This window comes from Macaca mulatta, chromosome 6 (genome assembly GCF_049350105.2).
Source record: "Macaca mulatta isolate MMU2019108-1 chromosome 6, T2T-MMU8v2.0, whole genome shotgun sequence".
Classification (NCBI taxonomy): domain Eukaryota; kingdom Metazoa; phylum Chordata; class Mammalia; order Primates; family Cercopithecidae; genus Macaca; species Macaca mulatta.
Genome location: NC_133411.1, coordinates 149,490,439 through 149,508,085, shown reverse-complemented (window position 1 = coordinate 149,508,085; position 17,647 = coordinate 149,490,439). Strand labels below are relative to the sequence as shown.

General features: G+C 45.3%; 1 protein-coding gene and 1 long non-coding RNA gene across 4 annotated transcripts; one reads left to right on the top strand and one right to left on the bottom strand.

The window, feature by feature from the left end:
* Positions 1 to 54: 54 nt before the first annotated feature.
* On the top strand, positions 55 to 2,374 carry LOC144329545 (uncharacterized). Its single transcript, XR_013394899.1, has 2 exons — positions 55 to 456; positions 890 to 2,374. It is a non-coding gene; the product is annotated as an uncharacterized LOC144329545 (long non-coding RNA).
* On the bottom strand, positions 2,305 to 17,610 carry IK (IK cytokine). 3 transcript variants are annotated; one of them, NM_001256897.2, is given in 20 exon segments: positions 2,305 to 2,483; positions 2,572 to 2,606; positions 2,778 to 2,886; positions 3,080 to 3,168; positions 4,314 to 4,371; positions 4,926 to 5,006; positions 5,286 to 5,364; positions 6,108 to 6,126; positions 6,277 to 6,502; positions 6,665 to 6,704; positions 7,771 to 7,879; positions 9,442 to 9,605; positions 10,691 to 10,737; positions 10,832 to 10,902; positions 11,367 to 11,481; positions 12,275 to 12,442; positions 13,267 to 13,326; positions 13,609 to 13,701; positions 16,907 to 16,973; positions 17,485 to 17,610. In NM_001256897.2, coding segments are annotated over 20 exon segments (1,674 nt in total). In that variant the 5' UTR covers positions 17,501 to 17,610; the 3' UTR covers positions 2,305 to 2,455.
* Positions 17,611 to 17,647: the final 37 nt, after the last annotated feature.

Genomic DNA, 17,647 nt, shown 5'->3' with positions numbered 1-17,647 from the left:
GTTCTCCCTCTTACAGGAGAGGTCGGTTGGCCGGTGCTGGTGTGGGTGGAGCGCAGCGAAGGAACCGCGCTTGAGAGATCTGTTACTTCCTTGTCCGGCTGTGGCCCAGTTTGGCCTAGGTAAACTGTGCGACCGTCAATTCCCTCCCTAGTCACGACACGTAAAGTTGGGAACTGCGTGTAAGTTTTTACTCTCCTACTTCAGACAGGCTTAATGCCCTTGGGATAGGAGAGAGGGACGCTAGTCCTTCGTGGCTTGGTGAAACTCAAGATCAAGTCAAGCGACAGCCAGGGCTGTCAGGAAGCCGCAAAATCCCACGCTGCGCGATGACATACAGGAGTCTCCGACAGCAGGCAGCTCAAGCAGCTGCTATCCACGCCCCTAACATCTTTGTGGCCAGTTTGCTGTGCCAGTTCCTACAATTTGTCTACAGAAACTCAATGAGCTGGACAAGCAGTGCTCAGTTCCCAAGAATTTTTTGTTTTGTTTTGCTTTGTTTTAAGACAGGGTCTTGCTCTGTCGCGCAGGCTGGAGTGCAGTGGCACGATCACCTCTGGGCTCAAGCGATCCTCTGGAGTAGCTGAAACTACAGGCATGTGGTACCACGCTTTTTTTTTTTTTTTTTTTTTTTTTTTTTGAGACAGAGTCTCGCCCTGGCTGGAGTGCAAATGACTCGATCTCGGCTCAGTGCAACCTCCTTCTCCCAGGTTCAAGCGATTTTCCTGCCTCAGCCTACCGAGTAGATGGGACTACAGGTGCATGCCACCACGCCCAGCTAATTTTTTGTATCTTTAGTAGAGATAGGGTTTCACCATGTTGGCCAGGGTGGTCTCAAACTCCTAACCTTGTGATTCGCCCGCCTCGGCCTCCCAAAGTGCTGGGACTACAGGTGTGAGCCACCGCGCCTGGCCAATTTTTGTATGTTTTATAGAAACTTAACTCTCACTGTGTTGCCCAGCCTGGCCTTGAAGTCTTGACCTGTCTTCCCGCCTCAGCCTCCCAAAGTGCTAGGATTATAGGCGTGAGCCACTGCGCCCAGCCTCTTCTTTTTTTAAATCAAGGTTTTGCTGTCACCCAGGCTGGGAATGCAGTGGTGTGATCATAGCTCACCACAGCCTTGAACTCTTCGGTTCGATCCTCCTGCATAGCTATAGGCTCACGAACTCCTGGCCTCAAGCGACTCTCCTGCTTTGGCCTCCCAAAGCACTGAGACTGTGGACATGAGTCATCGAGCCTGGCCTCAGAAACTGAATTTTAAACCAACAGTCAACCCCCAGGTCTTGCTTTTAGTGACTCTCCAGATGTCGTCTTCTGTGCCATGTCTCTGTGACCATTTTTAATAATTGGGACTGCTGCCTACATCCATGGAACCATGGTGTCATTTGTCTGAAATTAGCCATTCTAGGTGCTAGTGCAGCAAGGCCCAATTTCAGCCTCTTATGTGCAATGCACAATGCTGGCTTCCTCAAAAATACCTGTCCTACCAAGGTGAATACAGTCAAAGACAAGGCAATGGCTAAGGTGACTTTCTAGCTTTCTTGGATGTGGTGAGGCCACAAATCTTGGGCTCAGGGTAGACAGTGGCAGCCTGGCATCCAGCCAGGAAGCAGTAGTGACACCTAATGATGCGCACCAGACCAAAGTGCTGGTAAGGAGCAGAAAGGAAGAACAGGGAAAGGAATGGTGTGATTCAAAGGCCAACAGACTATTCTGGGGCTTGGCAAATGTTTCAGGGTGATGAAGGGCACCAAACCCTTCTGGCCTAGGATAGGAATTCCTGTACCTGCAGGGCCACACTATATCAGCTCTAAACCCGAAGCACTTCCCTAAGGTTACACCTTTAGCCAAGGAGGCAGTGATTTGTACTCAACATTAATAAAGCTCATAGGAAGACATAAACTCATAAAAGGTTTTGGTTCTCACCCGTAAGTGATTTTCATTAGATGCCTTCATCCAGAGCCCAGTCCTTCACAGCCTGGGGATCAGATTAGCAGCCCATTAGGCTGACTGCAGGATCCAGGAAATCTTTGTCCAGGGACTAGGCCTGAAGATGGGCCTGAATGAGTCTTACATTTGAAACCAATCATCCTTACATTCCTCTATCCACCTCTTGCCCATCAGTGAGGATCATTATTCCCTTCTCTACTGGGCACACTGGCTAGAAAGCATCCTTCATGTCTAGCAATCTAGAACCACAGCTCAGGAAAGGACTGATGGCTTTCTGCATGTGATTCTATGTAACCAGTGGAATTAGTGTTCTTGGTGCTTCAAGGGCACTGGAGGGGGCATGCTCAACAGAGAAGCTAGCAAGTTAACCAATTTTAATGGAACCAAGTAATTACACAATAAAATTTTATATTCATCCACCAAAAAACATCTTGCAACCTTTGGAAATTGTATAAAGAAAACAGTGGGAAGCATATCCTTGTGGAGGGTCTCCGGTTGTAACTGGTGATTAGTATTTTGGTCTTTTGACTTCAACCCTGCAATGGAAGGAGAAATGGGTCAGCATAAGATCAATACACTAAGCAATTCCCACCAGTCCCCCAGAGGAAGAATAATGCCACTCACCCATCAGCTTCCATCTTCTTCCTCTTCTCAATGATCTGCAAAAGGAACAGGATAGTCTATCACCAAGCTGCCCATCTAAGCTCACCTGAGGCCCAAGGCTGACCTCTCATTTCCATGGCTCTCCAGCCCCTTGCCTGTTCCTGAATCTGTAGGCTAATGTCTTCTCCCAGCTGAAACCCTCCCACCCAAGGGACCATCCTACTTACTGCACTAATCTTCTTCCACTGGCGATCAAGCTCTGCTTTGTCATTGGTTTCCTTGAAGCGCCTGGTTTTCCGCCCTTCAGACATTTTGATACCATACTGGAATGCAGCCCTGAAAAAAAGCACAGTTGGCAAAGAATGCTTCAGAGACTGCATAGCAGTGGTGAGGTTTTCCCAGGGTCCTGTGGGCAAAGAACTTAATTGGGAATATCTCAGCCAGACCATACCCTCTAACCTTATGTGCACTATTCCACCAAATCCCCACAACCCTCCTCACACCTTGCCCATATTCAGTACCGACTCACTTGGGCAAAGCCTCTTTGTTGTTCATATACTCGCTGTATTCTTCCTGGGTATCAAAGTCCCAACGGCCTAAGGGCCCCTTCTTGTTACCCTGTTGCAGGACAGAATGGGGGGACGGGGAAGGAAGAGATGTCAGGGAAAATGGAATTTCAGCCCTTGATTGAAGCCAGACTCTCCCATAATCCCAGGTTCCACAATTCATAAATCATACCCTGATATGTAATAATAAATGCCTATTACATACTATGTGACAGGCATTATTCTGTACACTAAATGCATTATCTCATTTAATTCTCATTAAAAAATCTATGAAGAGGGAACTACACTTCTCTCCATTTCCTGATGAGGAAATTGAGGCATAAACAGTAAAAGAACTTGGCAAGTTCACAAAACTAATAAATGGTAGAGGCAGGATTAAACAAGGCTCCAAGATTAAACTATGCTATTTCAATACAAAGAACTCAGGGGACGAATAGAGATTTCTTCACTATTAGTGGCATTAGTGGTTTTTTCTTTTTAATTTTGCTTAAGACTTAGAGGAAAACTTCAATCCCGGCTAGAATAAAATTTAGTTATTTTCCAAAGACTGCAATTTTTTTCTGCCCTTTCTACTTATGCATTGATGCTTGCTTACTGCCTACCATGGGAATCAAAGCGTGGCACTTTGCTATAGGAAATAAAAAATAGATTTTTGACCCTATGTCATTTGATCTTGTGCAAAGACTCTGAAATAGTTAAGCTGCTCATGACCCTCAATGCTGCTGTTTCTACTGCTGCAACTGGAGGAGGGTGGAGCCCAGTAAATGAGACAGATTTTTTAGGAGTGGGGAAGGAGATATATGTAAAAAAATATAATAATAATAACTACCCAGGCCGGGCGCGGTGGCTCAAGCCTGTAATCCCAGCACTTTGGGAGGCCGAGATGGGCAGATCACGAGGTCAGGAGATCGAGACCATCCTGGCTAACACGGTGAAACCCCGTCTCTACTAAGAAATACAAAAAATAGCCGGGCGAGGTGGCAGCGCCTGTAGTCCCAGCTACTCGGGAGGCTGAGGCCGGAGAATGGCGTGAACCCAGGAGGCGGAGCTTGCAGTGAGCTGAGATCCGGCCACTGCAATCCAGCCTGGGCTACAGAGCGAGACTCCGTCTCAAAAAAAAAAAAAAAAAAAAAAAAAAATAATAATAATAATAACAACAACTACCCAAAGGCGCCCACCATCCTTCTAACTACATACCTGGTCCATTTTGCTATAATCCACCTCCTCATCACTGTCCACAGCCATGTCATCCATCCTAAGGAGAAGCAGGAGTTAAACAGTTAAACACCCTGACCCTATGCTTCATCTGGAAACCTACCCGACTAAGAGGCTATCTGCATAGGAATGACCACCCCCTTGACCTCCCACTCAAAGCCTAATAAAATAGTTCATCCAAGTAAGAAGTAGCCTTGGGCCAGGTGCAGTGGCTCACTCCTGTAATCCCCACACTTTCAGAGGCTGAGGCAGGCAGATTACTTGAGGTCAGGAGTTCAAGACCAGCCTGGCCAACATGGTGAAACTGCATCTCTACTAAAAATACAAAAACTAGCCAGGTGTGGTGATGCATGCCTATAATCCCAGCTACTTGGGAGGATGCAGCAGGAGAACTGCTTGAACCCGGGAGGTGGTGGTTGCAGTGAGCCGAGATTACGCCATTGCATTCCAGCCTGGGCAACAGAGTGAGACTCTGTCTCAAAAAAAAAGAAAAAAAAAAAAAGTAGCCCTGGAACTTAGCAAATCAAATTTCCATTTCACCCCCAACTTGTTCCCCAATCATCCAGCCTCCTTCCTTAACCAGGTTTCACATACGTGGCTGGGTAGCACTCTGCATAACTGTTGGACATGCCAAAGAAATCTCCCAGCTGCTTTTTGTCTTCTGGTTTCTTCAGCATATGCTATGTTAAAGAAAACACTAGACAGGATTCCACCTATTGCTGCAAAGCTTCAGCGAGGAGGGACCAAGGGCTAGAAGCCCCAACATGAAAATTCTGAGAGGGCTGTGAGCTGTTACGGGTGCTCTAGGAAGGAACAAGGGATGGTTTCATTCTGTCAAAATTCAGCATAAAAGGGAAGGAGTGGGGCGGGGTAGGAGGGAGCCGGCAGGCAGAGGGGGTTGGAGTAAACAGATCAGTTCTCTAGAACCCAGGAACACATTAAAATAAAGGATATGATTCTGTGCCTTCCCAGCCAGTAGACCCAGCAAACTTTTCATTGATGGACTTGATCAACTCCTTGGCAGACCCAGGTCCTAGGAGAAAAAGAGAACTCTGCCCAGACCTTGAACTGAGGCTCTCACAACCTCCTCCCCACAACACACTTAAGAAACATTTTTTTTTTTTTTGAGACAGAGTCTCGCTCTGTCGCCCAGGCTGGAGTGCAGTGGTACGATCTTCACTGACTGCAAGCTTCGCCTCCTGGGTTTACGCCATTCTCCTGCCTCATCCTTCCGTGTAGCTGGGACTACAGGCGCCCGCCACCACGCCTGGCTAATTTTTGTATTTTTAGTAGAGACGGGGTTTCACCGTGTTAGCCAAGATGGTCTTGATCTCCTGACCTCGTGATCCGCCCGTCTCGGCCCCCCCGTGCTGGGATTACAGGCGTGAGCCACCGCGCCCGGCCTAAGAAACATTTTTTAAGGCATAGAACCCGTTTGTCTGACAAAGTCTTAAACAAACTCCAATAAATAATGAGTTACTCTGGTTGAGATTAGGGTAGGGTATCCAGAACATTCCATACTTGACCTCTACCTCACCTCCTCAGAACCCCAGGGCCACAGGAATTATATCTAAGACCAAATATGCCCTGCCATGGCCCAGGAAGGTGGAGGGAACTCCACCTATTCCATAAAGCAAGACACGGTTCTTAGGAGAACCCAGAACCAGTAAGTCCCCAAATCCTACCATTGCCAGCTCTGAGCCCTAGGTCAGACTCTCAGCCCAGGGGAAAGCAGGACTGCTAGAGCAACTGTGAGATGCTGTGGATACAACTCACCTTTGTCAACATCCATGGGCTGGAAAGAACACAAAATGTAAGGTTAGTGTTACCATGAGAGATTCGTACTCATCCCTCCCTCAAGTTTGAATCAATTCCTTACCCAACCTTGCTCACATTTCCAGAGAGGGGCAACTCCATCATCTGGTACTAAGGGCCCACATCTCACCTCATCATCTACTTTTGGCTTCTCAAAGTAGCTGTGTCTCTTCTTTTCCTCTTCTCTCTCCCGGTCCCGCTCTCGCTCTCGTTCTCGATCTCGTTCTCTCTCTCGCTCTCGGTCACGGTCTCTGTCTCTCTCCCGATCACGCTCCCGTTCCCGATATCTCTCCCGCTCCTTGTCCCGAGGTGTCTTGGTTGTGGAGGGTACGTAATCCCCAATGTCTTCAAAAATACTGGGAAAATGGAGATCACTAGCTGGCCAAATTCACACACACAGCTTCGCTTCCCCTGACCATTTCTCCAGATTCTCATGTCAATGCCTCCCTAAAATGCCAGATGCAAGAAATGCAGAGACCCCCTCCCTCTGATCAGATGCCAGGGGCTAGGATACATACTTCATGTCAGCCTCAGGAGGTTTCTTCTCTTCTAGCTTCCCTGAAATTTAAAGAGGGGAGTCAGGAACATACTCCTCAGTTAATTTCCACTGAACTTCACCATCCTCTCCAGCTCTTAATGCCCTTTTAAACATCTTCTGTTTAAAATGTGGGTCAAGGCTGAGTGCGCTGGCTCACGCCTGTAATCCCAGCACTTCGGGAGGCTGAGGCGAATCTTCAACTTGGGGTCAGGAGTTCAAGACCAGCCTGGCTAATATGGTGAAACCCCATCTCTAATAAAAGTACAAAAAAATTAGCCAGGTGTGATGGCAGGCACCTGTAATCCCAGCTACTCAAGAGGCTGAGGCAAGAGAATTGCTTAAACCCAGGAGGCAGAGGTTGCAGCAAGTCAAGATGGCATCACTGCACTCCAGCCTAGGCAACAGAACGAGACTCATCTCAAAATAAATAAATAAATATAATAAAAATAAGGCCAGGAGCAGTGGCTCATGCCTGTAATCCCAGGACTCTGGGAGGCCGATGTGGGCAGATCACGAGGTCAGGAGTTCGAGGCCAGCCAGGCCAATATGGTGAAACCCCATCTCTACTAAAAATAAAAAAAGTAGCCAGGCATGGCGACGCGTGCTTATAGTCCCAGCTACTTGGGAGGCTGAGGCAGAAGAGTCACTTGAACCCAGGAGGCAGAGGTTGCAGTGAGCCAAGATTACACCACTGTACTCCAGCCTGGGTGACAGAGCGAGACTCTGTCTCAAAAATAAATAAATAAAATAAAATAAAATGTGGGTCAAGTGTTAGAGCCTTTTTAGAATTTGTCTAGGTTTTCTGGTTTTCACCAAAATATATCTTTAAAAAAATAAATAAATAAATGGGACATAAGCTACCCACTCTCCATCCCTCATGCTTCAGACCTGACCATTGCTTCTTAGGTAGATTAAGGAGACAGAATCTGGCTGTAACTGTCTCCTTGCCAATGCTCCAGTACTCCCATTTTTCTCTGCTTCCCAGGAGCCTCTCAATATTCTGGAGATAGAAAGCTCCAGGAGATCTTGGTTTTACCACCAAATGCCCTCTGTAGGTAAGATTTCTCTCTCTAACCCTCCAGGTACCTTTATCCTTCTTCTTAAGCTTCTTGTTACGGGTTCCCTGCCTCAGGTATGAAAGGATCTGGGTAAGCTTGCTAATGACAATGTCATTTGTGGTCAGTGTGGTCTGGGCCTGAAAATAGCAAGAAACAAGAATGTTAAACCACTGAGCAGGAATCTCTTCATTTATTCATTCATTCACTTAACAAACTAAAGACTGAATTACAATACAGTAGGTGAAGGGACGGAAAGGAAGTGCTGTGAAAGGATATTTCAGAGAGATAAAACAGCCCTGCACAAAAGTCCTGCATCAAAAGTGAATCAAGAACATTCAAGAAAGGAGTCTAGAACATTCTAGAAAGGCCAGATGTTGCAGAGGCTCACAGGTACGGTAAAGATTTTGCTCTTTATCCTAAGAATGAGATACCACTAAAAGCTGCTAAACTGTAGTGAGACAAAAATTTACATTTTATTTATTTATTTGGAGACAGTCTTACTCTGTCACCCAGGCTAGAATGCAGTGGCACAATCTTGGCTCACTGCAACCTCTACCTTCTGGGTTCAAGCAATTCTCATGCCTCAGCCTTCCGAGTAACCGGGATGACAGGCACATGCCCCCAGGCCTGGCTAATTTGTAGTAGAGATGGGGTTTTAGAATGTTGGCCCGGCTGGTCTTGAACTCCTAACCTCAAGTGATCCTCACGCCTCAGCCTCCCAAAGTGCTGGGATTACAGGCGTGAGCCACTGCACCCAGCCAAACTGTATATTTTAGAAGGGTAGGGGAGGTAGGGGTAGTTAATAGGTAACAAAAAAGAATGAATGAATAAGGCCTACTATATGATAGCACAACAGGGTGACTATAGGCAGGAATAATTACACATTGTAAAACAACTGAAAGAGTATAAATGGACTGTTTGTAACATAAAAGATAAAATGTTTAAGGGGATGGATACCCCATTTTCCATGATGTGATTATTATGCATTATATGCCTGTATCAAAACATCTCGTGTACCTCATAAATAAATATACCTACAATATACCCACAAAAATGTTTTAAAAAAATTCTTTTTAAAGGATGAATTATATGGCATGTGAAGAACACCTCAATAAAAAGATAAAATAACAAATCAGAGTGGAAGTGCGGAAACCAATTAAAGTGGAAGTGAACTGCGGAAACCAATTAGAAGCCTTCCTAATAGTTCCAGAGGCCTGGTGCAGTGGCTCATGCCTATAATCCCAGCACTTTGGGAGGCCAAGACGGATGGATCACTTAAGGTGAGGAACCGCCTACTCAACATGGTAAAACCCAGTCTCTACTAAAAATAAAATTAGCCAGGTGTGGTGATGAATGCCTGTAGTCTCAGCTACTTGGAAGGCTGCGGCAGGAGAATTGCTTGAACCTGGGAAGCAGAGGTTGCAGTGAGCCGAGATAGCACCACTGCACTCCATCCTGGGTGACAGAGTGAGAACTGGTCTCAAAAAAAAAAAATAGTAATAGTTCTAGCAAATGATTATAGCTTAGACTGGAATGTTATTGGTGAAGAAGTAGAAAAGTGAATGGATTCAGCTGAGATTTAAGAGGTAAAAGTGAACAGGACTTGGTGACACGGTGGATGAGGGACATGGGGCAGAGGCCAGGCTGATTCCCAGGCTTGAGGCTCACACGATAGGCTCTTAGGATTCCATTCACTCACCTCCATGGTGGGGCAATCAGCCTTGCTGCGGATAAGAGTGGTGGGGATATCTGTGTCAGCATATTCATCATCCAGGTCTACCACATAGGCCATGCGGCCTGGCAGGAACAACTCATTCCGCTCATATGCTTTGCTCTTAAAAAGCATTCGGTAAACATTGCGGCCTACAATAAGAAGAGCAGCAAGTAGCCAAGATCTACAAGAACAGCTGTCACTTATGTGCTTACTCTGTGCTAGCCACCATGCCAAGTGCTATGCAAGCTTTGTTTCACTTAATCTTTACAACAGCCCTGTGAAGCGGACATCATTATCCTTTTTACCAATAAGAATACTATGGCTGAGATTTAAGTAATTTACCTAAAGTCATGTATCTACTAAGTAATGGAGCAAAGAATGGAACCAGGCAGTGTAACTCCAAAGCCTGGGCTCTTGTCCACTCTTCTACATTGCCTCTTCAAGGGCACTATGCACCTATATTGTATTAAGTCTTGAGGAAGAAGGATGAAGTTTAAGGTAATATTGATGATGATGGAAAAAACAGCTATACTACCTGCTCAATATGATAGGCATGTTATAGATTTCATTTTTCTTCATCCCTACAATAGTCATGTGGTAAATAATAACCCGAGTTGATGAACAAACAGAAAGCAAAGTCAGTTGCCTAACATCATACACTTAATGCGGTTTCATCATCAAGGTTTAAACTCAGGTCTCTCCGATTCCAAATTTTGAACTTTTAATCACTAACCATGTTACTTCTTTTAATGCATAAGCCCCAAACTGAAAAATCTTTCAATGTACCTGAGGAGACATAAATGACATATGAAATAATTAAGTCTATGTCTGAGTCCTATTAGAGTATTTTATGGGAGTTAGTTGTTTTGGGGCCAAGAAAGACTCTTACAGCTCTTTGGAAGGTCAAGGCAGGAGGATCACTTGAGCCCAGGAGTTTGAGACCGGCCTGGGCAATATACAGAGAGCCCCATCTCTGCAAAAAATAAAAATTAGCTAGGTATGGTGGCACATGCCTGTGGTGCCAGCTACACAAGAGGCTGAGTCCAGGAGGTCAAGGCTGCAGAGAGCCATGATCACACCACTGCACTCCAGCCTGGGCAATTAAGTGAAACCCTGTCTCAAAAAGAAAGAGAAAAGGAGATTGGGGGAAAGGAGAAGCATATCCTTCCCAGAGCATTAAATTCCCTACATTTCACCTACAATGCAGAGTCACTAGTATAGAAACTGTACTCACCCAGACGTGTTTTAAATTCAATTTTATTTTCAGGATCCTCATCTTTCCTGAAAAGACAAAAAAGTTTTATTTTTGCCAAATGTGCTCCAACTTTAAGTCCCACCTTTCTAAACTCTCAACCCTTCTGTAATATTTACTTACTTGGTTTCTTTCTGGGGCTTTTCCATCAGTTCCTCTTCCTCTTTCTCTTTGCTGGCAATCTCAGCTCGTACCTAACAGGAAAGCAAGCAGCGTTAGGACATTCAATCACTTTATATATTTATTGAACATCCACTACACCACACTGTACCAGGAACTAAGAATATATTAAACATGACAGATATTGTTCTTACCCTAATGGAGCTTACAGCGGATGAGACAGACAAATTAAACAATTTCAACAAAGTGCAATAATTGCTGTGGTAAGTGAAACAGAAGGGCTATGCAAAGGTACAGGAAGTGGGAGGTGAAGGGAGGCACTTAACCACACCTGGGTGATCAGGGAAGGCTTCTCCAAGGAAATAAAATTTGGCCTGATACTTGAAGGATAAGTAGCAATCAGCTTTTCAGAGGGCCCACCTTTAGCCCTTCTTCTACTCAGTCTGAACTCTCAGGAATCTCCCTCCTCATCTTGCCAGACCCATACAAGAGCATTCAGCACGATAGTATGACTCCCCACCTGACCACCAGAACTCACCTTTTGAAGCAGAGCAAAATCCAAGCCTTTTACTAAATGGGTGTGTTCCATGTCACCACCCAAGAATTTGGACTCCTGGATCAACTGTCTTCTCTTCTCTGCAGCTGATTTGTCCCTGTATAATGAAAGAGGCCACATAAGAACAGTATTGGCCAGGTGTGGTGGCTCACGCCTGTAATCCCAGCACTTTGGGAGGTCAAGGCGGGCAGATCACAAGGTCAGGAGTTTGAGACCAGCCTGGCCGAAATGGTGAAACCCTGTCTCTACTAAAAATACAAAACTTAGCCGGGCATGGTGGTGGGCGTCTGTAGTCCAGCCGGTTACTTGGGTGGCTGAGGCAAGAGAATCGCCTGAACGTGGGAGGTGGAAGCTGCAGTGAGTTGAGATCGCGCCACTGCACTCCAGCCTGGGCAACAAGAGCAAGACTCCATCTCCCAAAAATAAAAATAAAAAAGTGAGGGGGGGCAGGTGCAGAGGCTCACACCTGGAATCCCAGCACTTTGGGAGGCCGAAGCGGGGGGATCACAAGGTCAGGAGATCGAGACCAGCCTGGCTAATACGGTGAAACCTTGTCTCTACTAAAAATACAAAAAATTAGCCAGGCGTGGTGGCAGGCGCCTGTAGTCCCACCTACTCGGAAGACTGAGGCAGGAGAATGGCATGAACCTGGGAGGCGGAGCTTGCAGTGAGCCGAGATCGCATCACTGCACTCCAGCCTGGGTGACAAAGCAAGACTCCACCTCAAAAAAAAAAAAAAAAAAAAAAAAGAACAGTCATTTGTGGGTGGCAAGTGCTTCCGAAATCGCTTATTGTAGGCTACAGGGCAGGAAAGTAAGAGGAAGAGTTCACATTGTATTTGCATACTCTGGCATGCTGAGGGAACCATGCCCTGGTCCCTCAGTACTCACGCCTCAGCAGTGGGGCCAACAGCCCTGTAGTTAGCTGTGGTGCTGATAAGCTCGGTTTCTTCATAATCTTTGTTCACTCCATCTCTACGTTCCTTGGCACGATCCCGGTACTTCTCTGCTAGCTCTCTCTCTCTCTCAATTTCTTGTTGGCGTAGCTTGGCATAATAACTGTGACCAGAGAAAGGCAAATGTGTAAGGTTCATCAGCTGCTACCTCAAGGTCAACAGAACTGTTCCTGCTTGCTTCCCTACATCTCCATCCTACTCTCTATGGAGAAAAGCTCATGTCTGTCCTGATAGAACTGCTGGCCACCTCTTCATAGTTACTCAAAAATCAGAACTATGCCTTCTTCCAGTTTATATACTTTTCCAGTGGCAACTTGGGACACCCCATCTGCCACTTCAGAACTTTTTAATACCACCCAACTCTACTAATTCTCTACAGATATAAGACTTTTCCACACAAAAATCAGAAAATCTTCTGAATTTTTACCACCTTCTAATTTCAGCTGAAAAGAACGCATTATTTGCTGGTCCACCCTCAGAATAAAGGAAAAGCCAAGTACCAAGTCCAGAAACTTTTGTATCACGTAAATAACGATGATGATATAATAATGATGATGGCAGTCAAGATTTATTGGGTGGTTACCATATGCCAGGCATTGGAGCTAAATGCCTACATGTACTTTCACAGCTGATCCTCATGACATCCTGATAAAAGTTATTATTGCTACTATATCTCCATTCTATCCATGGATTAGAGAGGCTAAGCAAATGCCTAGGTTATCCACCAAGAAACTAGTGAAGATGAGATTAAAATATAGATAGGCCTATTCCAAAGCCCTCTATTGCCCTCTAAGTATCACTATGCTTCATTAAGAAAATAGAGAGCCTCAAGACAAAATCTTAGTTTCTGGCCTCACAATTAGCCCCTACTTCTTTCCCCTAAACACTGTCTATCCTAAAATCTAAAACCTTTCACCCTTCCTTCACCTTTTCTTTTTCCTCCTTCGTGCAGCTGGGTCTTCATCCTCATTGTACTCCCTTGGCATCCTAGAACAGACGAGAAATTCACTGATAGCAAAATATTGCCACAGCCCCAGAAACCCCAAGAAGTCTCCTTGAGGATTTTTAGAAAGACTTAGAATACTGACCAAAGTAACAGTTTCAATCAAGCAGAAATCCTTATCAGTATTTGTAGGTGGGCAGTTCTCAAACTTTAGAGAGCAGCATAAATACCTGAGGGACTATTAAAAGTCATTCTACTTCAGTAGAAAGAAATAGGAAGGAGCAAGAAAAAAGCTGGGAGACAGGCTGGATCACGGAAAGACTTACTCATGGTGACGTGACTTAGAAGGTGGTGCAGAGGTAGGTGCAGCCCTGGGGGTCATGAGAAGTTTCCTGAAGTCTTCATTGGTGAGTTTTGATCTAGAAGGAAAGGCAAAGATTTTAAATATTAGGACTCAGTAAGAAATGAAAAAGGAACACGTAAAAATCATGATTAAATTAACAGAAATCAGGGAAATACAAATCAAAACAAAGATATGACACTTTTTTTTTTTTGAGATGGAGTCTCGCTCTGTCACCCATATTGGCCAGGCTGGTCTTGAACTCCTGACCTTATGATCCGCCCACCTTGGCCTCCCAAAGTGCTGGGATTATAGGGATGAGCCACAGCACCCAGCTTTTTTTTTTTTTTTTTTTTTAAGACAGAGTCTCCCTCTGCTGCCCTGGCTGGAGTGCAGTGGCATGATCTCAGCCCACTACAACCTCTGCCTCCTGGTTCAAGTGATTCTCCTGCCTCAGCCTCACAAGTAGCTGGGATTACAGGTGCCTGCCAACACACCCAGCTAATTTTTGTATTTTTATTAGAGGTGGGGTTTCACCATGTTGGCCAGGCTGGTCTCAAACTCCTGACCTCAGGTGATCTGCCCACCTCGGCCTCCCAAAGTGCTGGGATTATAGGTGTGAGCCATCGCGCCTGACCAGATATGCCACTTTTAATGCATCAGAGTGTTAACTACTAAAAAGTTTGATAAATCAAGTGTGAGTGAGAATTTGGGAGGGGGATACTCTCATATAATGCTGATGAGAATGTAAACCAGTATAACCAATTTGGAGGGCAATTTCGCAGTATTTGTTAAAATTTAAGAATATATCTCCTACAAGTCAGCAACTCCATTTATTTATATTTAGCCAGGCCAATTACTGACATATGTATATAAGAAGGCCTGTAAAGGAAATTCAACTATAGCCTTGAAAATAATCAGTCTGGCCGGGTGCAGTGGCTCACGCCTATAATCCCCGCACTTTGGGAGGCTGAGGTGAGAGGATCACCTGAGGTCAGGAGTTCGAGACCAGCATGGCCAATACGGTGAAATCCCGTCTCTACTAAAAATACAAAAAAATTAGCTGGGCATGGTGGTGGGCGTCTGTAATCCTAGCTACTCGGGAGACTGAGGCAGGAGAATCGCTTGAACCTGGGAGGCGGAGGTTGCAGTGAGCCAAGATCAAGGTATTACACTCCAGCCTGGGCAAAAACAGCAAGACTCTGTCTCAAAAAAATAAAAAAAAGAAAAGAATCAGTCTGAAACAGACTAAGTGTTTATTAGCTGGAGACTAACTAAACCATGATGGTGTTTCCCAAAGAGGGAAAGACAGCACTAACGGTACAAGAGATTATTTTAATTGGTACACTGACAAAGACTGACTCCTCTCTTGATCAAATTAAAGTCAGACTCCTTTGAAGCTCTCTTCTGACTAGGGCTCTTCCTTGGCCTGCTGACCTCGGTTTTAAAAAGGAATTCTAAGTCAGTTCACAGAAAGTTTTCCCACTTTTGATATCCAACTCAGCTCCTCTTCTCCCACCCTTGATATCTAAGCAAGTTCCTCTTCCCCTCAAGGAAGACTTTATTGAAGACTATTGTAACAGGAGTCAAGATCATTGTAATAGAGACTGAACTTAATTCCAAATACAACAGGGACAAGTGAGAATTTACAGAAAATTACTAAAAGCAACTTGGTTAGGTATGGGGGTGGAGCAGGGGTTTATTTCCTTGCTAAAACTGTGCTCAGCAGGCCAAGGATGAATCCCGCTGAAAAATAGGACTCTTTGGGGAACCTGACTAAAGTTCAGCCAAGACGGAATGCTTGTCACTGCTATGAAAGATAATCTCAGAAACACTGAGCAGGGTTTAAAAAGAAGCAAGTTGCAAAAATGATATATACAGCCTAGTATCATTTAACTCAAATATTTTAAGTCACAAAGCAATGTTGTGTTTTCCTCAGATATGCATGTATGCATATAAATGCATTTAAAAAAAGAGTAGGAGGGTCAGGCGCGGTGGCTCACGCCTGTAATCCCAGCACTTTGGGCGGCTGAGGCAGGCAGATCATTTGAGGTCAGGAGTTCGAGACCAGCCTGGCCAACATGGCGAAACCCTGTCTCTACTAATAAGACAAAAATTAGGCAAGCATGGTGGTGCACACCTGTAATCCCAGCTTCTGGGGAAACTGAGGCAGAACTGCTTGAGCCCGGGAGGCAAAGGTTGCAGTGAGCAGAAATAGTGCCATTGAACTCCAGTCTGGGCAACAGGAGGAAAAGATACACAAAAAAAGGTAACTGTGGTTACTTCTAAGAAAAGGACTGAGGCTGGGCATGGTGGCTCATGCCTGCAATCCCAGCACTTTGGGAGACCGAGGCGGGTGGATCACTTCAGGCCAGGAGTTCAAGACCAGCCTGACGAACATAGTGAAACCCTGTCTCTACTAAAAATACAAAAAAAAAAAAAAAGAAGAATCAGTGTGTGGTGGCATATGCCTGTAGTCCCAGCTACTTGGGAGGCTGAGGCAGGAGAATCACTTGAACTCAGAAGGCGGAGGTTGCAGTGAGCCGAGACTGCATCACTCCACTCCAGCCTGGGCAATAGAGTGAGACTCCGTCTCAAAAAAAAAAAAAAAAAGGACTGGAATGGGGGATGTTATCAAAGATGATTTTACCAAACATGAATTGGGGATGTTATCAAAGATGGGCCGGGCACGGTGGCTCATGCCTGTAATCCCACCACTTTGGGAGGCAGAGGCAGATGGATCACCTGAGGTCGGGATTTCAAGACCAGCCTGATCAACATGGAGAAACCCCATCTCTACTAAAAATACAAAATTAGCCGGGCGTGGTGGAACATGCCTGTAATCCCAGCTACTCGGGAGGCTAAGGCAGGAGAATTGCTTGAACCCGGGAGGCGGAGGTTGTGGTGAGCTGAGATCGCGCCATTGCATTCCAGCCTGAGCAACAAGAGCGAAACTCAGTCTCAAAAAAAAACAAAAAAAGATTTTACCCTTATTTCCTATGTTTTAATTTTCTATCGGAAGAAGTAATTCCTATATAATGTGTAATTACACAACACGTATTTTAAAAAAAAACAAAAAATTTAACACCTTTCCTGCAGGAATTTCCCTTCTAATACCCTTATGCACTTGGCCTGATCCAATTAAGGCTCACAGAGATAAAGGGCCAGCGGGTATAATTTTTGACCATCCTTGATGACAAGACATTCAGAATTCTTTGACCATCACCACCACCTCTCTATTCATCGCCCAACTCATTTCCATTGTCCTAGCACAAAATACTCACTGGTGGAAGGAGTGAGGATCATCCACATCGTGGCCATCGGGCGCCAAAGGGTTGGAGAACGGCTCACCTGACAAAAAGAATTGACGTTAATTTAATCAGGCTCTTATGTGTCAGTTCCTATGCAAAAATTTGAGATATAGTAGTGAACAATACAGAACAAAAGGAAGAACAGCGGCAGTGTAAACACAATGTAATAAGTGCTGAAATGGGAAACTACAAGAAGCTGTGGGAGAACAAAGCAAAGGACCCTAATCCTGTGCTGGAAGATCAGAGAAGACTTCCGGAAAATCACGTCTAAAATACTACATAAAAGATGAATACGCGCAACCCAGATTAAGTATGGGGACAATACTGGGGGAAAGCGATCCACAGACAAAAGCTGCCCATCATCACTTGGAGTAGGAATGAGGACTGGGGCCGGAGTTTGGAGCTGTCGGCTTCATCTACGACCCTACGGCTTCGCCGGGCTCAAACGTCACACATACACACACACACCCGGCTTAAGCTCAGAAGCTACAATAATGCGCCAAATGCCCCAAGTGCCATGGGGAAGAAATAAAGGATGGCCTGAGCCTTACTATCTCGCTCTGGCATTTTGTTATCGTTGTTTCGCTGTCACCAACAATCAAGTCTCCAACTGCAACACCACAGCGACAAGCCCTTTCCCACAGTGCACCTCAGAATCAACCCATACTGCTTTGCGTTCGTAGCCTTTCCGCTTCCTGTTTTTCCCTCTGACCA